Below are 25,079 nucleotides of genomic sequence, written 5' to 3'. Positions count from 1 at the left end.
TTTCAAGTTCCGTGCTTTGTTTGCATCATTTATCTGCAGGTGGTTACTTGTTATGATTTTTTACATCACATGGTCATATTTGTGAAGCTGTGTTATGTTTGTATTTTCTGTGTGGGCTAGAAACGGCTGGATAAGCATGGCTAATTTAAGCAGTGTCAAAGCAGAGAACTGCTACTTCATCATTGTGTCTAAGTGGCTTATATATTTAGTGACAGTTGGACTTTTCCAGGAAGCGATTCTTTTTGTTTGTGAACTAGCTTTGTTTTAAACTTTTTTAAAACAACATAACATTACACAGAAATCTAAATACTTGAAAAATCAGTCATTCTTTTGTTCATTGGTAATACAGGGAACAAATGAAAAATCAGTCATTATTTTGCTCATTGGTAATACAGGGAACAAATTTAATGATCTGGTAAACTTGAGGGGTTCCAAAAAAAATCATTAGAAGTTAAATGTCATTTTATCAAAAGGCACAAGACTACCTGAAGAAGCTGTAATGGGAAAGAGTGCACCATTTGAAAATATTTAAGTAGTTTTCAGTTTGATTCCAGTAGTAACTTTTTTCTTGTTTCATTTTAAGACCACCAGAGTATGACAGAGTCTCATTTTTTCCAGTATTTGAACTTCTGATAATTATACCTGACAGTGGACAAAATAACAGAAAAAACACTTGCTGCTGTGGTGCATCCTTTCAAGCAACGTCAGCTATTTTGTTAATTTATTTCTTAATTCTTTTTAAGGATAATTCTTGATACAAGCTGATCGGGTACACCCCAGTATAGTTACAGTTTAGAAACAGCAGTGTTAATAACAGAGAAGGAATGCAGATGCTCTGCTGAGTTACTTCTGAGACTAGAAAACGTTTTTTTACTTATCTTTGTTCTAGGTTAGTCGCACTAGGCCTGTGATCTATTTTCAGGGAAGAACCAAGGTAATGTTTATGCAGATTATAAAATTTGGCAAGGGCACAATTCCTGCATTGTACAGTAGGACTGCTGTTAGGCTGAGATGCTGAAAAGACATAGCGGACGAAGGTATGAGCTTTGCTGCTTTAGATCCTCATCTTACTGATAATATTTTGGTCGCTGAGCTTAATGGAGAATTGCGTACTGATAAATTGCTCAGCTTACCACTTTCTTATTCAGAAGCTAAAGAGGCTGAACTTGTTTTGAAGGATAATGAAACCTTTGATGCCTTCTTTAACTAGTCTACATCCGAGAGCATTGTACAGATTTTTGTGCCTCTTACCATTGATTCCCTGAAGACTTTTACATCTCTGTATCCTCCAAAAGCTCACAGATGGCAAAATGTGCCACGTGGAATGTCTGTAGAAGTGGGACCCAATAGCCAGAATTCTCTTATGTCATAACAATGCTGATTTTTTTTTTTTATATTACATAACATTCATTTGATAGCAGAAGGAGACATAAGCTTGTCTAGTTTTCTTAAGTGCATTTAACAATGATCAATCTGATGTTATCAATTTTCATTCTATCTTCAACCTGTGGGTTTGATTCCAATCCCTGGAACTGACTCGGCTGCTACAGTGGCTTATGGGGACCAAAAACTCTCGAGCTCATGGCTTACCCACAATGCACCTATCCTAATTGCCTCAGATCTTGTTTGCTGCTTTGCAAGTTAGGCATGGTGCCATTCTTCTCAAGCCAGATAAGTGAGTTTCTTCTGTTATAAGTCTTAAATTCTTCATTCTTTATTAAAACCTTCTTACCATTTCATACAGTTGTACTCGTTGATACTATTGCTAGAATTCCCCTTTTTATAAACCTATCTTTCCATCTTCTACACTTTCATGTAGTTCATCAATATCATTGTTGATATCTTCTCTCTTTTTATCTCCTCTACTCTTTGTGTAGCCTTTAAATATCATAGTTGATATTTCCCTTCCTTTAAAAAAAAAAAAAAAGTGTTCTACTGTTTTATCTTCTTTTTCTTAAACCTTTTCAGGAGAGCACGTGGTGTGTGCAGTTGCTTCAATAGTGGATAAAGAAATAGGCCATCAGGCTTTAACCGCTGTGAGAAATGGGGTCACAGAATTCCCTATTCTGACTCGCATTCTCTATTCGTATATTGTTTGGGACCCCACCATCTTCAGAAGGTCTGCTCCATTAGCCACTCCTTCAGTCATCGTGTTCTCAATGAGAGAAAGAGTAAATTGATTCTGAAAGGACTTCTTCCCTCCTCTTGCAGGGAGGCCATATCTGGAAATTCCTTATATAAAGATAGACAGAAAGTTAAATCGGATGTATCTACTCCTGCCTCTTCTTCCTCCTGAAAGGTCTCAGAGTAGCCTAAGAATAGAAGTTCTTCAACTCTGACTTCTCCATTGGCTCTGAGTTCAAAGAAGGCAAGAGTATTGGTTCCATCTTCTTCTTTAGATCCGACATCTAAATTGTCCAAACCTTTGGCTCTGACAGGATTGTCAGAACCAAAGAGTACTTCCGCTCAGTCATATGATCCGACCTTATCTTTGGTTCTGATCTGGCAGGAGAAAAGACATGTTTTAGTGCCGAGTTCTTTGGATCTGATGCCTCAAATCAAAGATTCAGCAGCTACTACAATTTTCATACCTAGGACTCAATATTAACTTACAATTGACCCTTTCCCAGACAGACGTCCTTCTTTTTTGGAAAGACCAAGATCTCCATCTGTCTTGTCCACTCATTCTTACTATAAGTCTTACTGAAGACAATCTTACTGAAGACAATGAGAAGAGATTGGTGAGGAAAATTCTCTGGGCGTAAGGTCTGACAGGGACCACCTTGGTTCTTACCCCCACAGGTCAGGGACTTCACTCTTCAACTACTCCTCCTTTAATTCCTCCTTTGACTTCACCGGAAGCTTCAGAGTCTATGGTTCTGAGCTATCCAGTATTGACTATGTCGGATCTAAAGACATCCTCACCTCTGAGTCCGACAATTGCTCTGAGTTCTTCGATTCAGTTTGAACCGAAGACCTCTCAGAGCCATATCTGTCCTGTCAGTTCTGAGGGGTTGGAGTCAACTTCTATGTTTTGGAGCCATCTCTGCACCTCAGGGCTACAGCAGAGATCAGCTTGGCTCCAGCTTCTGCCTCGGGAGGGATCTCCTTGGGGTGGGGAGGTGCCACGTCTCCAAGTTCCACCCTGTCAGATCTGGGATCCTTTCCTTTTCTGGGTGGATCTGTTTTCGAGGCTATGGAAAGAGCCATGTCTGCTTAAGTCACTAGGTCAGTCCCTTCCCTCTTGGAACAGCCAAACTGCCACAGTTTCATTCAGAACTTCAACCTTTTCTTCCACCGGGACAGCGAGTACCAAAGCCTCAGGTTTCCCAGCAGGGTGCATCTTCTTCTTCCGATACCACCTTAGAACACCCCATTGAGGAGGTCCCTAGGAAGAAGAAGTGCAAAAGAAAGCACTTGGATTCTCTGGAAGAATCTATCACAGAAGACATGGATTTTGATGAGGGCAAAGGATCCCCACGGTCACCTCATGATGATGTCTCCTTTGGAGGCATCCTAGAAATCCTTAAGCAGAGAAGTTATTTGGAAGTCCACCAATCCTTTGTCTGAGAAAACCATGTACCTGCAGGTCTTTGCTACCTGCTCTTCTACTTCCTGAGTCACTCCACCCTCTTATGAGCTCATTGAGTTGGTCTCTTGGTGGGCATGGAAGGAAGACCCCTAATTCCATTGAGCTGATCCCCTGGAGACCTGATAAAATTATCACTGCCCTCGAGGATAAGCCATTCTGGACAGAAGGTTTGCCTGTGGATGCCATGGTCGTGGCAGCAGCCTCAAAAAAGATACTAGCAGAGGAAAGTTCCTCTATCCATCCTCTCAACAAGGAGTCTTGGACAATGGATAGATTTGGGAAGCAAGTTTATGCATCAATGATCCTTGCATTACAGTCCTTGAACTACCTGGCACACTTCACCACACCTCAGAGGGATTTGATTAAAGAACTTTCATATACCCTCTAGGGAGCTATTTCTGAAGAGATTCGGGGGTCTTTTACCTTTCAGTTGGCCACCCTAAATTCAATTTGTAATTCTTCCATGAGGCTCATTTCTCATGTAGCCAAAGGAACGACCAGAGCAGCAGCAGCTTCAGGTGTTGCCATAAGGAGGCACGTTTGGATGCAGTTGTGTGATTTTGCAGAGCCCTTTAAGTCTTTGTTCTTCAATGCTCCTTTTGACAGCACTTCATTGTTTGGCCCTAAAGTTAAAGACACACTGACCAGGTGTGAGAAAGCTAGAAAAAACATTTCTGCTGTGGGCGTATGTTTTTCCACTCTACAAAGATCATTTTCAAGGAATCAGTACAGTTGTGGAAAAACAGGGTTCAGGAAATCTCAGTTATCTTCTCAGGACTTAAATGGTGTTGGTTCCCCCAGGGGAAGAGGGGGGAACTCTAATGTGAGATGCTGCCCTCATGGCAGAGGGGTCCCGCAAAACCAAGGATAGAGAGATTCCTTCTTTTGTAAACCCTTTCATTGCTCTTGAAAGGAGGCTCAATTATCCTCCTGTGGAGACAGTCGGAGGTTGCTGGTCCCTGCATCAGAGAGCCTGGCTTCAAACAACTTGTGATATATGTGACTGGACTATAAAGGACTGAGTTTTATTATTTTATTGGTGTGTTTTTTGGAATAAATATTGTTGATTTTATTCACGTTTCTCTGGAGTTTTGCTGTGGTGGATTACCAAAGGCTTTTCCCCTTACTTGTGATATATGGGTGCAGAGGATTATTTCCAGAGGTTATATTACACCATTTTCCCTTCGTCTGTTCACGTCTAATAATCCCAGATATTTGACCCAGTCAAAGGAAACAAACAGCAATACAAATTCAAAAGCTGTTAGAAGAAAGAGCCATCCAGGAGATCTCACCAGACCCGAAAGAATCTGGGATTTACTCAAGGTTCTTTTTAGTGCCAGGAAAGACAGGGGAATGGAGACCAATTATCGATCTTAGCTAACTAAACAAATCTGTTTGGCGAACCAAATTCAGGATCGTCACAGTTCAGTCCATTTTTTTCTTTTTTGGAACAGGGTGACTGGATGTGTTCGATAGACCTTCAGGATGTGTACTATCACATAAAGATGCACAGATGATCCTGAAGGTTCTTGCACTACCAATTCAGAGTACTGCCCTTTGGTCTCACTACAGCCCCCAGGATGTTCAACAAGTGCATGGCAGTAATAGCAGCTCACTTGAGACTGCAAGGATTCTGGGTGTTTCCATATTTGGACAACTGGCTCATCATTGCCACAACCAGACATTGACTACTAGAGGCAAGAGAAAAAGTTCTTCAAATGTGCTCTTCCCTGGGCATGACCATAAATTATGAAAAATTTCATCTGGAATCAACACAAACACTTGATTTCACAGGGGCTTCCATAAACACAAAAAACACAATTGCCTCCCTTCTCCCACAAAGACTGGAGACAATCCATTTTTGAGTTGGGAAAATAATCAATAGCAACAAAGTCCCAGCAAGATTAGTACTTCAGGCACTGGGGTCCATGGCAGCACCGATTACACTTGTCCCTTTGGCCAGATTTCACATGAGAATTTTACAATGGCTGCTTGCAACACAATGGTCTACTCTTTATCAGCCAATGTCAACACCAATTATAATCACCAGTATCTGCAAAAGAGATCTTATGTGGTGGATTCAATCGGATCAAATTCTTCAAGGTTATCCTTTCATTCCCTTGCAGCCCAAGGACATAGTGACCACAGACACTTCCCAGTTAAGGTGGGGTGACATTGTCTGGGCAGGATTATTCAGGGCACTTGGTCCCCAGTAGAGACCTATTTGCACATCAGCGTCCTAGAGACAAGAGTAGTGCTTTTAGCACTGCAGACCTTCCAAGATGCTCTCCCCTTGAGGACAATTGCAGTTCAAACAGACAACATGTCAGTGGTTTAGTACATCAGCAAAGAAGGAGGAACCAGATCATACCCATTACGTCGAGAAGCTCTCAGAGTGTGGAAATGGGCAATCTCATCCATCTTTCTCATAGCAATGCACATTCTGGGAAGTCCAATGTGATAACAGACAAAGTGAGCAGGTGCATACTTTTACTTCACGAATGGTTTCTCAATCAGAAAGTATCAGAAAGGATATTCCAAAGATCGGTCAGCCATGATGCGATCGATTTGCCTCTCCCCTAAACAACAAGAGCAGCAACTTTTTGTCCTGATCTCCCCAGAAGGGAAGTTGCTGAAAGATGCTCTTCTTCACAACTGACCCCGAAGTCTCCTGTATGCCTTTCCACCAATTCTATCAATTCCCAAATTCCTACAGAAAACAATCAGGTTGAAAAGCATAGTGATCCTCATTGCACCTTATTGGCCTTGACATATTTGGTTCCCATTCCATTGACATCACCTAATTTGACAACCTTGGATTCTGGATCCAGTGCCAGATCTCCTGTCTCACCTGACAGACATGGCTCATCTGGACATTCCAAATCTCAAGTTGACAGCTTGGTTTCTCCAATATTCCATTAGCAGCCATACAACTTGTGCTCACTTCCCCTGTCTGACATATATGTTATCTTCTCATAAGGCTTCAACACAAAAGCTTTTCTCAAGTAAATGGAAGAAATTTACATATTGGGTGCTCCAGAGTGACATTGGACCTTTTTCAGCATCAATTCATGACATTCTCCAATTTTTGCCCTGCTGTTCAATGAAGGAGCTTTGGCTTCCACAATTAGAGTACAGTTAGCAGCTATATCCAATTTTCACATTGGCTTTCAAGGCTCTTCAGTCACTTTTCACAAGTTTGGTAAAGCTTTTTTGAGGGGTACTCTTCATTTAAACCTCCTTACAAAGATCCTACTCCTCCTTGGGACCTGAATCTGGTTTTGCAAGCAATCCCTCAGTCTCCGTTTGAACCTGCAGTGAGTGTGATATTAAGTTCCTGACTTGGAAAACAATTTTCTTGGTGGCAGTAATTTCTGCAAGAAGCATTTCAGAGATTCAAGCTTTGTCTTCTAAACCTCCATATCTAATTTTTCACAAAGACAGAGTCTCGCTCAGGACCAACCCCTACTTCCTGCCTAAGGTAGTTTCAGAGACCAATATCAAACAATGTATTAACCTGCTAGTATTCTTCCCCAACTTATCTAAGAAAGGTGAATATTGCTTACATTAACTGGGTGTTCATAGGAAATTACGATTCTATCTTCATAGCACAAAAGATTTCAGGAAGTCAGACCAATTATTTGTCTCCTCGCATACCAGACTGGGAAAGTCTGTTGATCGAGTAGATTACTTTGTCCATTGAGGGAAGGAGATATGGTAAGAATCCAGACAGCTAAAGGTTTTGATCGAATAGGACAGATTACAGTCATCTATGCCGAACCAAGATCTTACCTGGTAGACTCTGAAGGTATGGAATATAGGAGGAATCATAGACATCTTCTTCCTGAACCAGAATCACCATTACCATCACAACATTGTTTCTGTGATGCAGACTTTAAACCTAAGAGTGAATCAGACACTGTTCCCATACCAGAATGAGTTCAAAATTCTGATTCTGTTCCAGAAAATGATCAGAACATTCCACACATGAAACATTTTGCAGAAACTGTTCCGGTTGCCAAATCTCATTCACAATTTTACATCACATTATATAGGTGAGTATCAAAGCCTAGTGTGAAATACGCGGCAATGTGGACTTGATTGTATATATTTGTGTATTTAGCATTGTGTAATGCATAATAAAGAATTACCTGTGATTTCTGCATGCTAATAGACTCATGACATCATATGATCTATTCCTCAAAGAGGGAGGATTTAGATCAGCGTGCATGTGATGTGCTCTGTGTCTTTAAGAAGCATGTTAAGGCTTTATGTGCACATATAAAATCCCAGACACTTGCACTCCATATGGCCATTTTGTAAGAGCAGTCAGAGTGATAGCATGCATGAATACAGTTGCTGGCTTGTATATAAGTTAAAGCCAGTAACCTTAAGTAATAATGTGTTTGTATAAAATAAAGCTGCTTGAACAGAACCCACGAAGACTCTTCTATTGTATCCAGAATGGAGAGTGACACTGATTATTTAAATTATGTATTCAGTATGTTATTTATTTATTCTCCTTCTCTAGGTTTGTAGTGAATATTGAAGAAGAAGGCAGTCTTGTATTTTGCTTTTTCACATTTATAAGATGGATGAAGATGAACTAATGGAAGATGTGCTTAACAGGTTTCTTAGTAGTCATGAGCAAACATACGAGGAATTCCTTGGTGTTTTTACACATGATACAGGTAAAATTATTTGGCTAGTTACACATACTAATTTTAATTGAAAATTGCTTATTTTATACTATAGTCTTGGCAAACAAAAATAGATTTGACATTTATTTTCTATTTTCTGTGTTTCTCTGTTATTGAATTTATTATTATTATTACTGCTATTTGTAAAAGTAGAGAAACAATTGTTTTGGGTGTTGAAAGACCCTGCATAAACTGTTTTATTACCTGCTCCAATGCTGTACTCATCATGTTCCTTTGGATAAGATTATAGTTGCTGATTTTGGCCTAACCTACTTTAATTACCACACAGGATCTGCAGTAGCACATTCCACTCCTACTGTCACTTCTTGGACAGTCTGGGTGTAATGCAATGCAAAGAGTTTTACTACTACCTATTGTTTTTTTTTAATGATGGTGATAAATCCATCAGGGGACTGTCACCCCTAAACCTCCACCACAACTGTTGTGAATTACACAGAGTTGTTGAAAGTTATGGTGGGGAGATGCAGGGGATACTGCCTCTCCCTTTTCTGGAGTCAGGTATTACTAAGAGTAAGCAACAGAAATGATAAAAAGTGTTTTTATTTAACAGTTTCTTTGGCTTCAGTATTACAGTAGCATGACACCGTAAGCATTATTCATAAAAGATGGACACATTTTCATGGCTGTCAGTCATCTACAGAAGCACACACACCAGTGTGAAAAATGGTGTGGGTGCTTAAAGTAAGCATATTTTTGTGTGTTCAATAGTGGAAGCTTTTACTGCACACAGCCTTTCAAATGATAACATGGCAAATGTTGTCCTTAACATGTTGATTCTAATAGAGGTCTCATTTTTCAAGTCAGTGTATGTCATTCCCTAGCTTAAACAAATTCTGCATATGCTTTGGAACCCATTTATGGTTTGCATTGCTCAGTTTGTGCTGGTTTGAAGATGCTTCATGTTTGAATTGTCTTGTGTAGCAGTTGCCTGGTTTCATACTGTGCTTCATAAGTATGCTTTTTCATTTTAGATATTTTTTTTTATTGGATAACTGCTTATTTCATTTTTCTCATCATGACGAGACCTAGTCTGATGAACTTAACTGACGTTACTGTTTCCATGTACACATATCCAGGTTTCTTTGAGATAGAACTAACATTCACTGAAACTTGGAACTATAATTTTGGGCACATACTTTTTTTGGAAGATAATGCTTCTAAATATCTTACTCATCACAGTTCACATCTAATCATTGCACTTTTCCAAGTATCTGTGTTTCATTTGACAGAGATTGTCACATATTTCCATTGCTTTGGAAGGATGAGTACAAAACTTCAGTTTATATTGTGACAAAAGTTGTGGTAATGACAAAAAAAAACATATTTAATAAAAACGGTTGGTACTTTCTTCTATGATTTCCACTAGAGTTGGTCAGCCAATGAAAGTGGCTAACATTTATTACCAGAAAGTTTTAACAATGAATTTCTATTTTTATTTGCCAACCATCAGAAAGAAGTTTGGCTTCTATGAAATATCTAAAATAGTCCAAAGAATTACGAGGACAGAAAGCTATTGTTGCATAGTTGCTCCAGACAGAAAAAGAAAAAAGATGTGAAGTGATTAAAGAAAAAGTACTATATTTATATCTGTTGAATTATCATCTTCTTCAGCAAATTCACCAATGTGTTTTCTGATATACTTATCAGCCCAGCAATGAAGGTACTCAATACAGTGAAGGTACTTGTTTCAACTGATTTATTTTTGTGTTTGTTTGAAAGCTGAACTGGATCAGAATGAGCCTTTCTTCAGTCACAACATTGTTACAGTAACGATAAAAGATATAATCAGTATATAAGGTATTATACTTGAGTGAAGTGAACATTACAGCATGTTTGCTGACTAACAGGAGAATGAGTAAGAAGCCTAAAGAATCCTTCTAAGCCAGCATTCCCAACTTGGTAATGTAGAAGGTATTGATCTCCTCTTTTTACAAGTTATCTAAAGGTTTCAAAGAAACACAAGTCACCGTTCATTTTAGGAAAGATAGCGAAGCTGATCCAATGCAAGGAGGATCCTTGACCAGGACATCCACCAATGCTCACTTTTTCATAAAAAGATTCCATCCCAGCACTTGGGCAAAGCAACCTCAGTCTTGATCCCCTATTTTATATGGCTGTCTTTTTTATATCCATGGCTTGTACACCTCTTATATTTGCATCTTATGTTTGCATTATTTATCTTGCATTTTATTTTACACTTCCTTTTTTATATGTACTGAAGTAATTTCGCTTGCTTTGCAAATATCCACAGCTTTTGATATGCTGGGTTTGTTTCTGTTAAATGTCTACCCATTGTATTATCATTTCTTATGCAATACATTATTTTATCTTTAGCACAGATGATTCCTTTATTTATTTGCTTGCTTGCAATTTTACTAGGTTAGTTCATTAGGCCAGCAGCCTGTTTTCATGGGCGGCCCCAGGTGGCATTCATAAGGACTTTGGAAAATGTGATCAGTTGGGAACTTTAATTGCTATTTTCCTGTAGGTGGAGCTAGAAGGCTGCTGCTGTAGCAGGTGGCTAAAGCATTGAGGATAGTGAAGGAAGGGGCATTTCTGTGGATGGCTCTGTTATAATTTTGAAATAAAATAAAGTGGATAGTACAAATGATGTGGGTTAGGATTTGCCATAAGCAGACGTCCTTGTTCTTCAAGGAAGAGATCTGGAAAATAAAGTTTTGCAGCATTCAGCTGATGAAATGCCTTTGTCCTGGTTGCTGTCAGTGGAAATGTGCTCTCCCGTTGAAGGAAGTAGGAAACTTTTTTCAGTGATGCACATGAAAATGAAAGTGAAGAGCAACATGTTTAAAATATGGTGAATATTTCTGTGTTTGCAGGAGCCATCATTTGTTGAACAAAGTAATGAGGTGAAACTTGTGTCAGAAAACAAGCATTTGTTGTAGCATTGGCTGGGTGTTTGGTGTTTGGATGTGCCGAAAAAGATACTTCTGAGTGGACCGATTGAAGGTGACCAATACTGTGTATAATGACTCAAAAAACACAGCGGTTAACAGATACATTATTTGGAATAAAATCATTGCACTATTAAGCTCCTCAGTAACAGATATCAGGGTTTTAATTCACTTGAGATTGTATTAGTCTATTTTGCAAATAATTTTTGTTCTCATTGGAATGTCTGTGTGGGATCAGGTAGAACTGTTATAAAATGAAAAAAAAAACAGTGCAGTTTTGGACTGTAGAAATGAGAATGAGAAAAAAATAAAGAACATTTTTAACACAACTGTTTAAATATGATAGATATTAATAAAGTATTAGGTGACAGGAAGCTTTGGAATGGAGCATACCAAGTTTGAGTTTTATTATATGTTGATTAAAGAAAATAAATAATCTTTCCTGTGTTGCAAATATTAATGGTAAAAAAGCTATGATAAACAGGAAAAATATTGGTAATATTATGGAAAATGTAACTGAAAATGTTGAAAATTAATTTAATGTTGATGTTTAGAATATACATACTGTACTGGGTAAGGAAATGAAAGAAGATACTAATTTGTTAACCAGGTAGGTCCACTGGACACCCAGTCCCTTTACAGGGGCAACCCGATAGCGATGCCTGGTTAAGCCAATACCAAAGGGCTCTGGCTAAGTTTGCAGATGACTGCAAGCTAGGAACAGTCATTGAATCTCCAAATGGCTTCACCATCCTGCAGGAAGGCTTGTCCCAAATAAATGATGCCAAAATTATGGACTGAAATTAAATACATCGTATCTTTTGGGAAGTCATCTATCCCAGTAAGCTGCTATATTAACAGTACACCCCAAAGAGTTGACCTAATTGTTCAGGATTTAAGAATTTATGTGGACAGTGTCCTAACATTTGACCAACATGTTTCCATTGTTCTAAGAAAGTGCTTCTATATTGTACAGCTTGTAAACAAAGGGATTGTGTCTAGATGAAGGGATGTCATTGTCCTCCTTTACTCAGCCCTCATTAGACCAGTCAATGAATATAATGAATCCTTTGGCACGTATCTGTTCAGACACATGCAACAACTGGAACGGACATAGAGGTACCTTACTTAAAGGATGCAAGGCCTAAACAACATGTCCTACATGGACCAACTCTAAGCCTTGTCATTGTACTCTGTAACCTACAGACTGCTAAGAGGTGATCTGTGTCTGGCACAGAGGGAACCCTCTGATCCAATACTGATGGATTTACTGCACATCAGCAAGTCAAATGGCATGTGAAATACTTGATCTAGGGATCTAAACCTGTTCTGCAACATCAGTGGAATGGTTTAGGTGAATAGATATATCTTGCAGAGGATACCACTGCTCTGAAATAGACTCCACATCCACATAAAACAAAATTAATTCCTGTCCATATTCAAGTGCAACTTGATTCTATGGATGGGAAACAGAAAATGTACCCCAGGAATACTTCATGTACTCCTAATGGACAGAGGCAGCTCCTAAATGCTTTTTCCCATGCACAGGTCTCCTCAAATTATCTATGGTCAATCAGCGGTATAGAGTGGAGGTATGCTTAGTATTTCCTACATTAAAAGAAAGGACTCTTGCTCATTTAAGTTTTATTTTTTTTCAAAGAAATTGCCTTATCAAAGATAATATACATGCTTTCTTTGAAAGATCATTAACTTTGATCATACAAATTGAAGCAACATGGCTAGGTAATGCTGAGTTTGCAGAGCATCTTTCGGAGGCTTCATTTTTTTACTGCACTTGCTCGCAGAACATCGCTTACTTCTAGAAGTCCATGGCAAGGAATGCTAGTATACACCCTTCCTATTTTCAATGTCTCCAGGATGTAGTTTAGAGACTTGTTTTATATTGCAATTTAGCTAAATATTACCACTCCACTCAAATATTTGTAAGTATTTATTTATATAGTCTTTTGCAAAAAGATTTGACTTTGATGTTAAAATGTTCATTTACATTAATAAATTTATGTAAATGCCTTTTGTTCCAAGGGCAATGTACCTGTTCCTGCGTTGAAGTGGACAGTCAAGCCACTGAGCAAGTATTCCGTACTAGTTTACTTTTAAGTAATACAAATATTAATTTTATGACTGACACACGCTAATAGCTGTAAATGCAATGACTTTGTTTTACTATAATTCATGTTTCTGTCCTTTGAATATTTGACATGAAGTGGATGGGGAGTTAGGGACTTTTTATTTTTAGGGGAGACACTCACAACATGGCACCAATTAGTGAACCACGAAATTAACTTTTGTTAGTACTCGTAAAGGTTGTGTGCATTTCTAATTAAAACCATGGTAGAAAAGAGTGAACTGATTGTTTCATTCTTTACTGCTTACAGCTTTACAAGGGCCAAGTTAGCTTGGAACATGGATACTTAATGCTGGTATGAACCAAAAGGCCTAATTACTGAGTTGAGCCAAACTTCTTATGTTCCCGTTACCTAAGTAAAAACCTAGGTGTAAAATGATCATTTTGGTATTGAAATCAGTTGTCCTACCTTAAATGATTGTTTCAGAAAACAAAAATGCGGTTGCTTAACCAAGTCAGGAAAGGAGCTGTTAACTTTTGCTGACAAAACTCAATGCATGCGTAAGGTGTGATAGTAAAAAAAGTGCTGAGCACAGCTGCCACAGTATTCATTAAGTTGTACTGTCTGAGAGGGAAAAAGGTGTGCTCTAAACTTTAGTTTCATACCTGCTAGCAAAAGGGAGAGGGAAGATTGGTAGAAATTTGCTCAGCTTCATGCCACCGCTTGGTGCTCTGCCCCAAAGCAGAATGGAAAGATACAGTACTTAGGTGACAGTTGTGACTGCTGGTCCACATACAAAGGTTTCAAGTTATAGGGATTCCAAAACACCACTACTATAAAACAATAACAGTTTCATCGAATATTTATGCCACAGAGGCAGGAAGTCTGCAATGAGAATGATAAGAAAACCAGCAAAAGATTAGGGAAGCAGCCTTCAACACTTAAACCAGAACAAAAGATAAGCAGTTCAGAAGGCCACGAAGAACCACACTCCAGAGATGCCTGAAAATATGTAAATGCAACTTTTATTTTCATGTGAAAATAAAAGTTGCATTTACATATTTTCGGGGGTCTCTGGAGTGTGGTTCTTTGTGGCCTTCTGAACTCCTTAGAGAATTCTAAGAAAACAATGTTTTTTTTAGTGGCTGCCCTTTAAAGATGTTTATGATTTGCAACCTGAAATTAAAATAATGACACAATCCTAACTTCGCAGAGATTAACTGATGGTTAATGGGAAGGTATTTTTAATTAATGTGTTTGTACTAATTTAATTAGAAGAGCAATATTTCTAAATTAGTTTAGGTGTTACCAGCATTAATATAGCACAACACTAAGAGGTTACAGTTTATTTTCTGTGCATTAATGAAAGTCAGTGTCAGAACCAGTAAAAAGACAAGCACATATACCTCATACTATGGATTTCCGCAAGAGTTTATATGAATGATCTCTTTGGTGCTTGAAAATATGCATTATGAACCATTTTTCTACATAATTTGATTAACTTCAAAACTTAGCCCTAAAGTGCATCAGGAATTGTCAGATCAGAGTTAAGACATTAAAAACTGTAGACCTATAGCAATCTTAGCTCCTCTCACCAAAATATTTGAGAAATATATTCAGAAACAATTGCTAGACTATCTCATGCAGGAATAATTTCTGTCGCCTACACAACATAACTTCTGTTCTTCCCATAATAGTAGCACTGCTCTTCTAAATTGTATAGATACTGTCAATAAAGCTAGAGGTAATAATGGCAAACTAGTCTCTTTCTTATTTCTAGACTTGTCTAAAGCCTTCAGTCCATTTTGTCACAACATACTTCTACTTCAGATATCCTCACTAGATCTCTCTCAGCCCACCCTTCTGTGGTTCAAAAGCTACCTGTCCAATAGGTTATCAGTCAGTAAAATGGCACTCCACTCTCTCCTTACCTCCCAGTCACCACCAATGTACCACAAAGCTCTATCCTTGGTCCACACCTCTTTAACATTTTCACCAACACCCTCTATACATCCACACAACAGACCATCCTAATACCATACCCAGATGATGCCACTCTCATTTGGTACACCTTCAAAAAAATTACTCAGGAACAGTTAACAGCCCCTGAAACATGGCTTTGTAACTTGCAGCTCATGCTTGACCAAAAAAAAGATCAAACTATTACTCTTTTCCCCCAAAATCTCTCTCTCTTGAAAAATTAAAATTTAAACTCCACTCTCTTGATAATGCAACCATTACAGCCACCTCTCATAGCAAATTATTAGGGATGATAGAGAATGATAAGCTTACTTTCCACCTGCATATACAAAATTGCAAAAGAAAACCTCAACAAAAACTAGGGATGCTTTAGAGAGCCAAAATATTTCTCACCGATGCAACTAAAACTTTATTTGTCACTACTTCCCTCCACTTCCTTATGGTTCCGCTATCCTTAATAACCTCCAGGCTTCACAAAAATTAAAACTTGAAAAATGCTATAAGAAAGTTACTAAATCTGCAGCAAATATCCCTTTCAGAACCAACCACTGAATGGCACTAAAAAGCATAAACTGGTTAGAAGAGCCTCATTAGCTAGCATATACACAGAGCTTCTTACCACCTATAAAATTAGCCAGCATCCTTCTACCAGTCCAGCACTAAAAACACTCTACACAACTATTTTTCTCATTTTGGTCATTGTGATCCGGTTACCAAAAACTCCCATCTGTCTACAAACTTATCAAATCTGCTTGGCATTGTCTGTACTCCTACAAGGATGCTAAGGCCTGGAACTCCTTACCTGCATCCATCAGGTCAATACACTCCCTCACAACTTTCAAAATCACTCTGAAAGACTTCCTAGCTAAAATCTGGCTTTGTTCTTGCTCAAAACCATGCTAAACTACATCCCTAAATGTGAACAAGTACCTTTTGATTCCCTATACCTCCTTACTCTCCCTTCTTCACTTATTACCTTACGTCTATCAAATTCACTTCCCTGACTTTCAGTCTAAATATACCATATGCCCGCATCTGATGTTGTAACTCTTTATTCATTCCTTACTGTTAGGACTTCGGTTCCATCCTCGGAACTGACACGAGCATTACCAAGCTCGCGACAGCCAAAAACTCTCAGCTAAGACCTACCTATAATGCCCCTCTCATAGCCTCTACAGATCTCGTTTGCCGTGTTCCTCATCAGATGTGCCAAACCTTCTCTCTCAAAGCTAAGTGTAGAGTTTTGTGTAAATTCCTATCAATACCTTACCTTTTAGTCAGTTTTTCGCTAATTTTCTTCTTTCGTCTGTAGACTTCTCTACTTGTTCTATTCCCTACCCTCTACCTTTGGTAGTTCCTTTTATACCATCGTTGGTACTGTCCCTCTCTCCTACCTTAGGTAGGCCCTCTTTCCTACCACTTGTGGTATTTTTAAGTACCATTGTAAGTACTCTTCACTTTCTATCTGGATATTAAAAAAAAAAAAAACCTACAATCTTTAACTCTACTGTTGTTGTGTTTTTTTACTGTTTACCTTGTCGCTGGACTAGTGTGGTGTGCATCATTATGTCTGAAAAAGCCAAATTGGGATTTAAGCAGTGTAATAAGTGCAGGCGTAAGATGCCCATCTCAGATGGTCACGCTCAGTGCGTTTATTGTTTGGCCGTTGACCACATAAATGCTTTGTGTAATAGCTGTTCCAGTTTCAGCACATGCACTTTGGCTGAGTGTAAAAACAAGCTGATATTGAAGGGTATGATGAAAACTCCCTTTTCGGAGGCTCTCTCTGGGATGGATGTCTCACCACCTCCTAAGACTAAAAAACACAAAGAGAAACGGAGTCACTCGGTTCCTACATCTCCCTCCATTTTGGAGCCGAGTCGACATCGAGCTTCTCCAGCACCTTCGGCGCAGACAACCTTGGCACCAGGCTCTATGTCTTCCCCCTCGGTGCCACCTTTAATTTTTACTTCTATTACTGTACCAGCATCGGCACCATCCTTCTCGGTGCTGTCCTTGGTCTTGACACCGGCTTTGACTACCGTACCCTCATCAGCACCATCCCTGGCCACGCTGCTGATAGCTTATACGGCTCCACAGACAGTGACCCCGTCGGTTCCAAAGGTTGAACAGCTTCCCAGAACCAGATATTCTCCAACTTACGACCCTTTTTTGGGGCACCAATTTAGCCCCTTTCTTAAAAGACCTGACTCTCCTTCAGCAGCCTCCTACAGATCCTCCAGGAGCCTTTCAGAACAAGATGAAGTGAGGGTTGTGGACCAGCGTCTGTTAGCTAGAGGATTGCCCACCCCTGCTAGGTCTTCCGTCCCCTTTGGAACAGAAGCTTTCACAGCATACTCACCAGTATATCCTCCTCTGGCCTCTTCCCAGGGCCTGGAGACTTTAGTATAGATGACCACCCTGGTGCATACTGTCTCGGCCTCGATTGCGGAGGTTCTCCTGTTGGCATTGATTACTCTTGGTGCAACAGTTCCAGTGGAACCATTGCACTCTCAGAGCAGTGATTGGGCTGTCAGCACCGTGGTTCCTAGTTTGGCACCTGTTTTTTCACTGGCACCATCTATGGCCACAGCTCCACCAACAACTAACAGTCCTCCTGGAGCTCCTCACCTGGAGGCAGGCTCCTCAGGGTGGGGTGTGACCCTGGTTCTGAGGTTGTCCTTCTCGGTTCTGGGCTCCCATCCCTCCTCGGGTGGGCCTGCTTTCCAGGTGAAGAGGGTCCTTGCCTCAACAGTCTCCTAGTCAGCACCAGTGGCATTGACACCAGAACCCCCCTCTAGCATGCAGCTGTCCCAACCCCCTACTCTGGGATCCTGAGCACAGGAGCCACAAGACATTCCCTTGAAGGAACCCCTTTCTCCGGAGTCCTCCTCAGAAGATCCCATTGGGGTGCCACCCTGGAAGAAATGGTGCAAGAGGAAGCACCTTGATTGCCTGAGGAATGTATCACTGAGGACACAGATTGCAATGAGGGAGAAGGGTCCCCACGGTCTCCCGTGGAAGACGTCTCATTTGGAGACATTCTCGAGATCCTCAAGCAGAGGGGAGACTGGAAGTCCTCTAACCCTTCAGAGGAATCGGTGTTCTTGCAGGCCTTCTATGCTCAGCCATCTACTTCCTGGGTGGCCCCACCTGCAGATGAGCTTGTAAAACTGATCATGCAGCATGCCTGGAAGGCCCCAGACGACGTAGAACCTGTCCCCCGGAGGCCAGACAAAATTTTATCCACCCCTGAAGACCAGCCCAATTGGTCCAAGCAGTTGGTAGTTGATTCCGTGGTTGTGGTGGCAGCCACCAAGAGAGAACTGGCAAAAGATAGTTCCACTGTTCATCCCCTGAACAGGGAGTCTCGGGCTATGGACAGCCTGGGGAAGTGAATCTACACTTCAGCGACCTTTACCATTCGATCGCTGAACTTTCTGGCACACTTCACTTGCCTCCAAAGAGACCTTATTTTATAAATGTCTACCTCTGTGGTGGGGGTACTGCCTAATGAGGTGCATGACACTATTGCCTCACAGCTGGCTACCCTGAAATCTATCTCGTACTCCTCGATGCGCTTGATATCTCACATCACTGAGGGGACAGTTCAAACATCTGCATCAGGCATTGTCATGAGACGGTATGCTTGGATGCATTTGTATAATTTCTCAGACCCCTTTAAATCTTCCTTTGTCAACGTGCCTGTTGACAAATCTTCCCTTTTTGGTCCCAAAGTAAGAGAGACACTATCACGAAGTGAGAAAGATGGAAAGACCTTGTCTGCCATGGGCATACGTTTTCTATCCCCCAGAGATCCTATTCCAGGAACCAGAAGGGAGGAAAATTGTTGTTCAAGAAGTCCCAAGGATCTTTTCATGACACTCGTGGTGAGCAATCCCCCCAGGGCAGAGGGGGCAACTCATTTGGAAGATGCCCTTTCAGGGCAGAGGGGGTCCATACAATGGGACCACTAGAGATTCCTTCTCCGGCCGACTCTACCAGCGGTCCTGAGAAGTGGCCCAATTGCTTTCTTCTGGAAGCAGTCGGGGGTCAATTTTCCCTGCACCTATAAGCCTGGAAACTTATCACTACCAATGCATGGGTGCAGAGAATAGTATCCAGAGGCTACCATATTCCATTCAATCTTACTCCCAGACCCATCAAATGAATCCCCAATGTTCCACCCAGTCAGAGGGAGGTAGCAGCCTTAGAAATCAAAAAGCTGCTAAGAAAGAGTCATCCAGCCAGTCTCACCAGACCAGAAAGGATCCGGTTTTTACTCCAGGTTCTTTTTAGTCTCAAAAAAGACAGGGGACTGGAGATCAATCCTGGATCTCCGCTTACTAAACAAATTCATAAAACTTCAAAAATTCAGGATGGTCACACAACTGGATGTGCTCTATAGATCTCCAGTATGTGTATTAGCACATAAAGATGTACAAGTGCTCCCAGAGATTTTTCCGCCTCTGGCTGGGAGCCAATCACTACCAGTTCAGGGTACTGCCTTTCGGTCTCTTGACAGCCTCCAGAGTGTTCACCAAATGTATGGCAGTTGTAGTAGCTCATCTTTGACTACAAGGATTACAGATGTTTCCATATCTAGACTATTGGCTCCTTACCACCATGACCAAGAATCTTCTCATCCACAGCCTCTCTTACACTCAAGGCCTTGCTCTTCACTTAGGGATTACATCAACAAGGAAAAATCTCAAATGTCCCCAACAAAAACACTGAAATTTATTGGAGTGATCTTTGACACAACATCCTGTCAAGCTTCCTTTCCTCCTCACAGGTTCTCAAAAATAAGAAGCCAGATTCAAGTCCTCCTCCAACAGACTTTTGTACCAGCATGCCTTGTACTACAACTACTGGGATCTATGGCAGCAACCGTTACCTTAGTTCCACTGGCGAGGTTGCACATGAGACTAGTACAGTGGCTCCTTTCTTCACAAGCGTTTATATTATGCTGTTGAATCCTCAAACTGTCGACAGCGTAATAATTGACACGAAAATGTTGAAACCCCTGAATATCGAACACACACACAAAAAAAAAAAAAACAACCAAACACAACACAAATTGCTCTATGCAGGGGGGGAAAGCCCTTCTGCACCCCCCACACCCCCCCGCTACTTAAATATACCAACTCCGAGATCGCACTACATTGCAGTAAATGGAAATCTATCCTTATGGAGATTTCCATTTACACGCGCGATGACTTTCACTTTCGACATTTTGGTGCCAACAATATCAGCTTCGATATTGTCGGCCTTCCACAGGGTGAAGTAGACCTCTTCACAATGGTCGATCTTAACCCATCCTCTCGATCACTTGATATGCCTTACAAATTTTGCAAGAAAGAAATGCTTTGGTGGATGAAGCCAGAATCAAATCTTTGGTGTCGATCATGCTGCCTTCCCCAGCCCAGGACCACGGTGACCATGGACACTTCCCTGCTAGGGTGGGGGGGGGGCATTTCCAGGGAAAGGCAGTCCAAGACACCTGGTCCCCCATGGAGGCCAATTTGCACATAAATGTCCTGGAACTGAGGGCAGTTCTCTTAATGTTGCAAGCATTCAATACATCCATCCCTTCCAGGACTATTGCAATTCAGTCAGACAACATGTCAGTCATCTGGTATATCAACAAACAAGGCAAAACCAGGTCTTACCTCCTGTGTCAGGAAGCCATGCGAATTTGGCACTGGGCGATAGCTTCAAACCTTTTTCTTATAGCAATGCACATTCCCGGGAGTTCTAAGCTTATTGCAGACAATCTGAGCAGGAACATCCTGATACCTCACGAGAGGTCCCTCAGTCCTATAATAACGGATCAGATCTTTCGCCGTTGGGGCAGGCCTTCCTGTGACCTTTTTGCTTCCCCTCTAAACAACAAATGCAGAAGCTACTTTGCCCTGATCCCCCCCTCAGGAGGAGTCACCAAGGGATGCTCTGATGCACAATTGGCCCCCGGGTCTGCTATATGCCTTTTCCCCATTTCCCTTCATTCTGAAATTCCTCCAGAAAACTCAAAGGTTGAGAAGCAAAGTGATCCTCATTGTCACTTATTGGCACCGTCAAGTCTGGTTCCCTTTCCTATGGCCTCATCTGATTCACAGCCCATTGATCCTGGATCAGTCCCAAACTCTACTATCTCACCCTCAGGGACTGATTCACCCCGATCTCCACAGCCTCAAGCTCACAGCTTGGTTTCTCCACTTCCGATGATTGCCAGGCTACCTGATATTTCATCTCCTGTCTGTGAGATTCTTCTGGCTTCACACAAACATTCCACCAGAAAAATGTATTCTAGTATGTGGGCTAGGTTCTTTACATGGGCCAAAGATCATGACATAGACCCTTTCTCTATGCCTATTTAGGAGATCCTATAATTCCTGACTACCCTTCTACATGCAGGAGCTACAGCATTGACAATTACTGTACATTTAGCAACTATCGCAAATTTTCACAATGGATTTGATAATTTTTCTGTTATGTCACACTGTCTGTGCAAAACCTTCCTGAAAGGAGTATTACATGTTAAACTTCCTGTCAACCCCCCCATAGAGCCTTGGGACTTGACTTTGATGCTTCAGTCGTTAACAAGCCCTCCTTTCGAACCTTCAAATTCATGTGATATAAAACTTTTGTTTTGGAAGACTCTACTTCTAGTAGCCCTTATCTCAATGAGAAGAGTATCTGAGTTGCAGGCCTTGAGTGTCAAGAGACCTTACTTGATTTTCCACAGGGAAGTAGTGCACCCATGTACTGACTCATCCTTCTTGCCCAAGGTCATTTCTGGGTTTTCAATTAACCAATCTATTGACCTGCCGGTTTTCTTCCCTCAACATTCGAATAGAGTGGAATATCTTTTGCATACCTTTGATGTTCATAGGCAACTTCACTTTTACTTGGACAGAACTAAATCTTTCAGAAAAACGGATCGATTGTTTGTGGCCTTTGCAGGACCCAGACTGGGTAAACCTGTCTCCAAAGTGACTCTATCTTCCTGGCTTAGAAACGTCATTACCTTTATCTACCGTCAGAATAAACTATCTTTATCTTCCAGAGTAAAGGCTCATTCGATTAGATCGATGACTGCTTCTGTGGCTTTTCATTCTAGAGCCTCTATGGATGATATCTGCACAGCAGCCACTTGGGCAAGCCCTCATACCTTTATCACGCATTACAAATTGGATTTGGCCTTCAGGGGATGAGCATCTTTTTGTCCTATGGTGCTCAGGAATATCCTTCCTTAGGGCCACCCAGGACTCAAGTAGCTGGGGACTCGGTCCTAACAGTAAGGAATGAATAAAGATTTGCAACATAAAATAAAGAAGTTATGTCTTACTATAATGTTCCATCTGTGTTGTAGATCTTTATTCATTTATTACTTCCCACACTCCTTCCCCCTGCCTGGACTCCTGGTGGACTTTAGGATTTCCTAGTTAAGGTATTTGCTCAGTCAGAGCCTCCTACTGTCTCTTTTATTACCTCTATAATATAAGGGTGGGCAAACTCGATCTGAAGAAACTATGAGAGGGGCATTATGGGTAGGTCTTATCTGAGAGTTTTGGCTGGCGCGAGCTTGGTAACGGCCCTGTCGGTTCCGAGGACGGAACCGAAGTCCTAACAGTAATAAATGAGTAAAGATCTGCAACACAGATGGAACTTTATGGTAAGACATAACTTCTTTTTTTCCCTCACTTCATTTTGCAATTCCTGTTTGTATTAGACTTACTTACCTTTAATTTCTCTGTCTAAAATTTCTATAAATGTTAAATGATTGTCATATAACTTGTATCTATTCTTAACCAATGTTTTTATATAATCAATAATTTGTTTTAATTATTTAAACTGCAGATGTTTTTGCTTTGTTTTGAAGATTGTAAAATTATTGTTAGTCAAATGGTCAAACAGTCACCTATGACTTTACACATAAGACCAAACATTTTATCATCCTCTGCACACCCAACCTACCACCCTCAACTAAATATCAACCCTGTAAAGCTACTAAACGTAATCCCAAAGACAAAGACTATATAAAACTTATAAATAAACTCCTAAGGCTTCATGTATCCTGTCACTATAACCTAATAATACATGGAGACATTCATCCCAACCCTGGCCCACACACACCCAATAACCTTCACTCCCCTACCACAACCCCCACAGTCAAGCTACCCCTTTCTCCTCCCACTGATTCCCTCCTTGCATTTCACCTAAATATTAGAAGTATCGACAATACAATTCCCAACCTACACGCCCTCCTAGCAACCCACTCCCCAAACATTATGTGCCTTACGGAAACCTGGCTAAAACCTAGTACTACTGATAATGAGATACTACCTCCAGGATATAATATTCACCGGTTAGACTGTACTAACCTAGTACTACTGATAATGAGATACTACCTCCAGGATGTAATATTCACCGGTTAGACCATACTAACCTAGTACTACTGATAATGAGATACTACCTCCAGGATATAATATTCACCGGTTAGACCGTACTAACCTAGTACTACTGATAATGAGATACTACCCCCAGGATATAATATTCACCAGTTAGACTGTACTAACCTAGTACTACTGATAATGAGATACTACCTCCAGGCTATAATATTCACCGGTTAGACTGTACTAACCTAGTACTACTGATAATGAGTTACTACCTCCAGGATATAATATTTACCGGTTAGACCGTACTAACCTAGTACTACTGATAATGAGATACTACCTCCAGGCCATAATATTCACCAGTTAGACCGCACTACAAGGAAAGGAGGTGGGATAGCAGTCCTTTACAAAAATACTTTAACTGTCAATAGAGAAACCATTCAACCACCCCAATTCAACAATGCAGAACTTCTCATAACAAAACTACAGATCAACAATAATAAATGCTTGTACATAATCTGTGCATATATTCCACCAGGCAACAACATTAACACCCTAGAGGATATCCTTTACTGGTTATCCAGTACCTATCCCCAAGAAACCATAGTTCTTGGCAACTTCAATACCAATTGGCATCGCTGCTCCTGTGAACCCCCCCTCACCCCTATAAACTTGTCTGGATTTAAACAGACCATAACCTCTCCCATCAGAATAAACAAACCTACCAACAGGGAAAGTATCATAGACTGGATCCTAGTCAATAACCAACCCCAGCTGTACACAGCTGGGACTCTCCCTGATGACCTTAGCGACCATCTACTAACCTATATCATAAAACATAAGGCAGGAAACCCCCAGCAAACCAAATTTAAAACACTTAGAGACAGGAAAAACTTTGACCCTGTTATTTTCCTAAATGAACTAAAAGCAGTTGACTGATCGCAACTAAAAAAACCTGCCATTAGAAGAGGCTATAGCTCACGTTAACACTAAATTCCTAGGTATCTTAGATTCCCATGCTCCTGCACGTACAATAAAAACTAGATCAAACCCAGCACCATGGCTCACAAAAGATACCAAATCAAAAAATCAAAACCAGAAATAGAGCCTGGGCCAACTGGAGATCAACTAAAGCCCCACTTGACCACTTAAACTATCATCAACTCAGGAATGAAACAAAAAAAATCCATTCTACTAGATTAAAAAAAGCTTCTACCAAAATCTCTTGCAAAAACACCAAAACAACCCTCAAAAGTTCTGGGCAGGCTTAAATCAACTTCTTCACTCAGGTCATTCTACCACCCCAATCCCAGCCAACCATACCCATAGTCCTCCAGAGACCATAGCTGACGCTTATAACAACTTTTTCACTGAAACAATCCAATCCC

At 40.7% G+C, this 25,079-nt stretch overlaps 1 protein-coding gene across 1 annotated transcript in view; it reads left to right on the top strand.

Moving 5' to 3' along the window:
- The window catches only part of LOC122813235 (intraflagellar transport associated protein), a 431,576-nt gene that overhangs the window by 17,812 nt on the left and 388,685 nt on the right, over positions 1–25,079 (top strand). Inside the window, exon 2 of the mRNA XM_044085449.1 lies at positions 8,124–8,283. Within this exon, the coding sequence (XP_043941384.1) occupies positions 8,184–8,283 (100 nt within the window). The 5' untranslated portion in view covers positions 8,124–8,183. The remainder of the gene's footprint in view (positions 1–8,123; positions 8,284–25,079) is intronic.

This window comes from Protopterus annectens, chromosome 1.part1 (assembly GCF_019279795.1).
Source record: "Protopterus annectens isolate FY-2018-M chromosome 1.part1, PAN1.0, whole genome shotgun sequence".
NCBI lineage: Eukaryota > Metazoa > Chordata > Ceratodontiformes > Protopteridae > Protopterus > Protopterus annectens.
The sequence above is the reverse complement of the archived record's forward strand: the minus strand, read 5'-3'. Positions and strand labels throughout refer to the sequence as shown.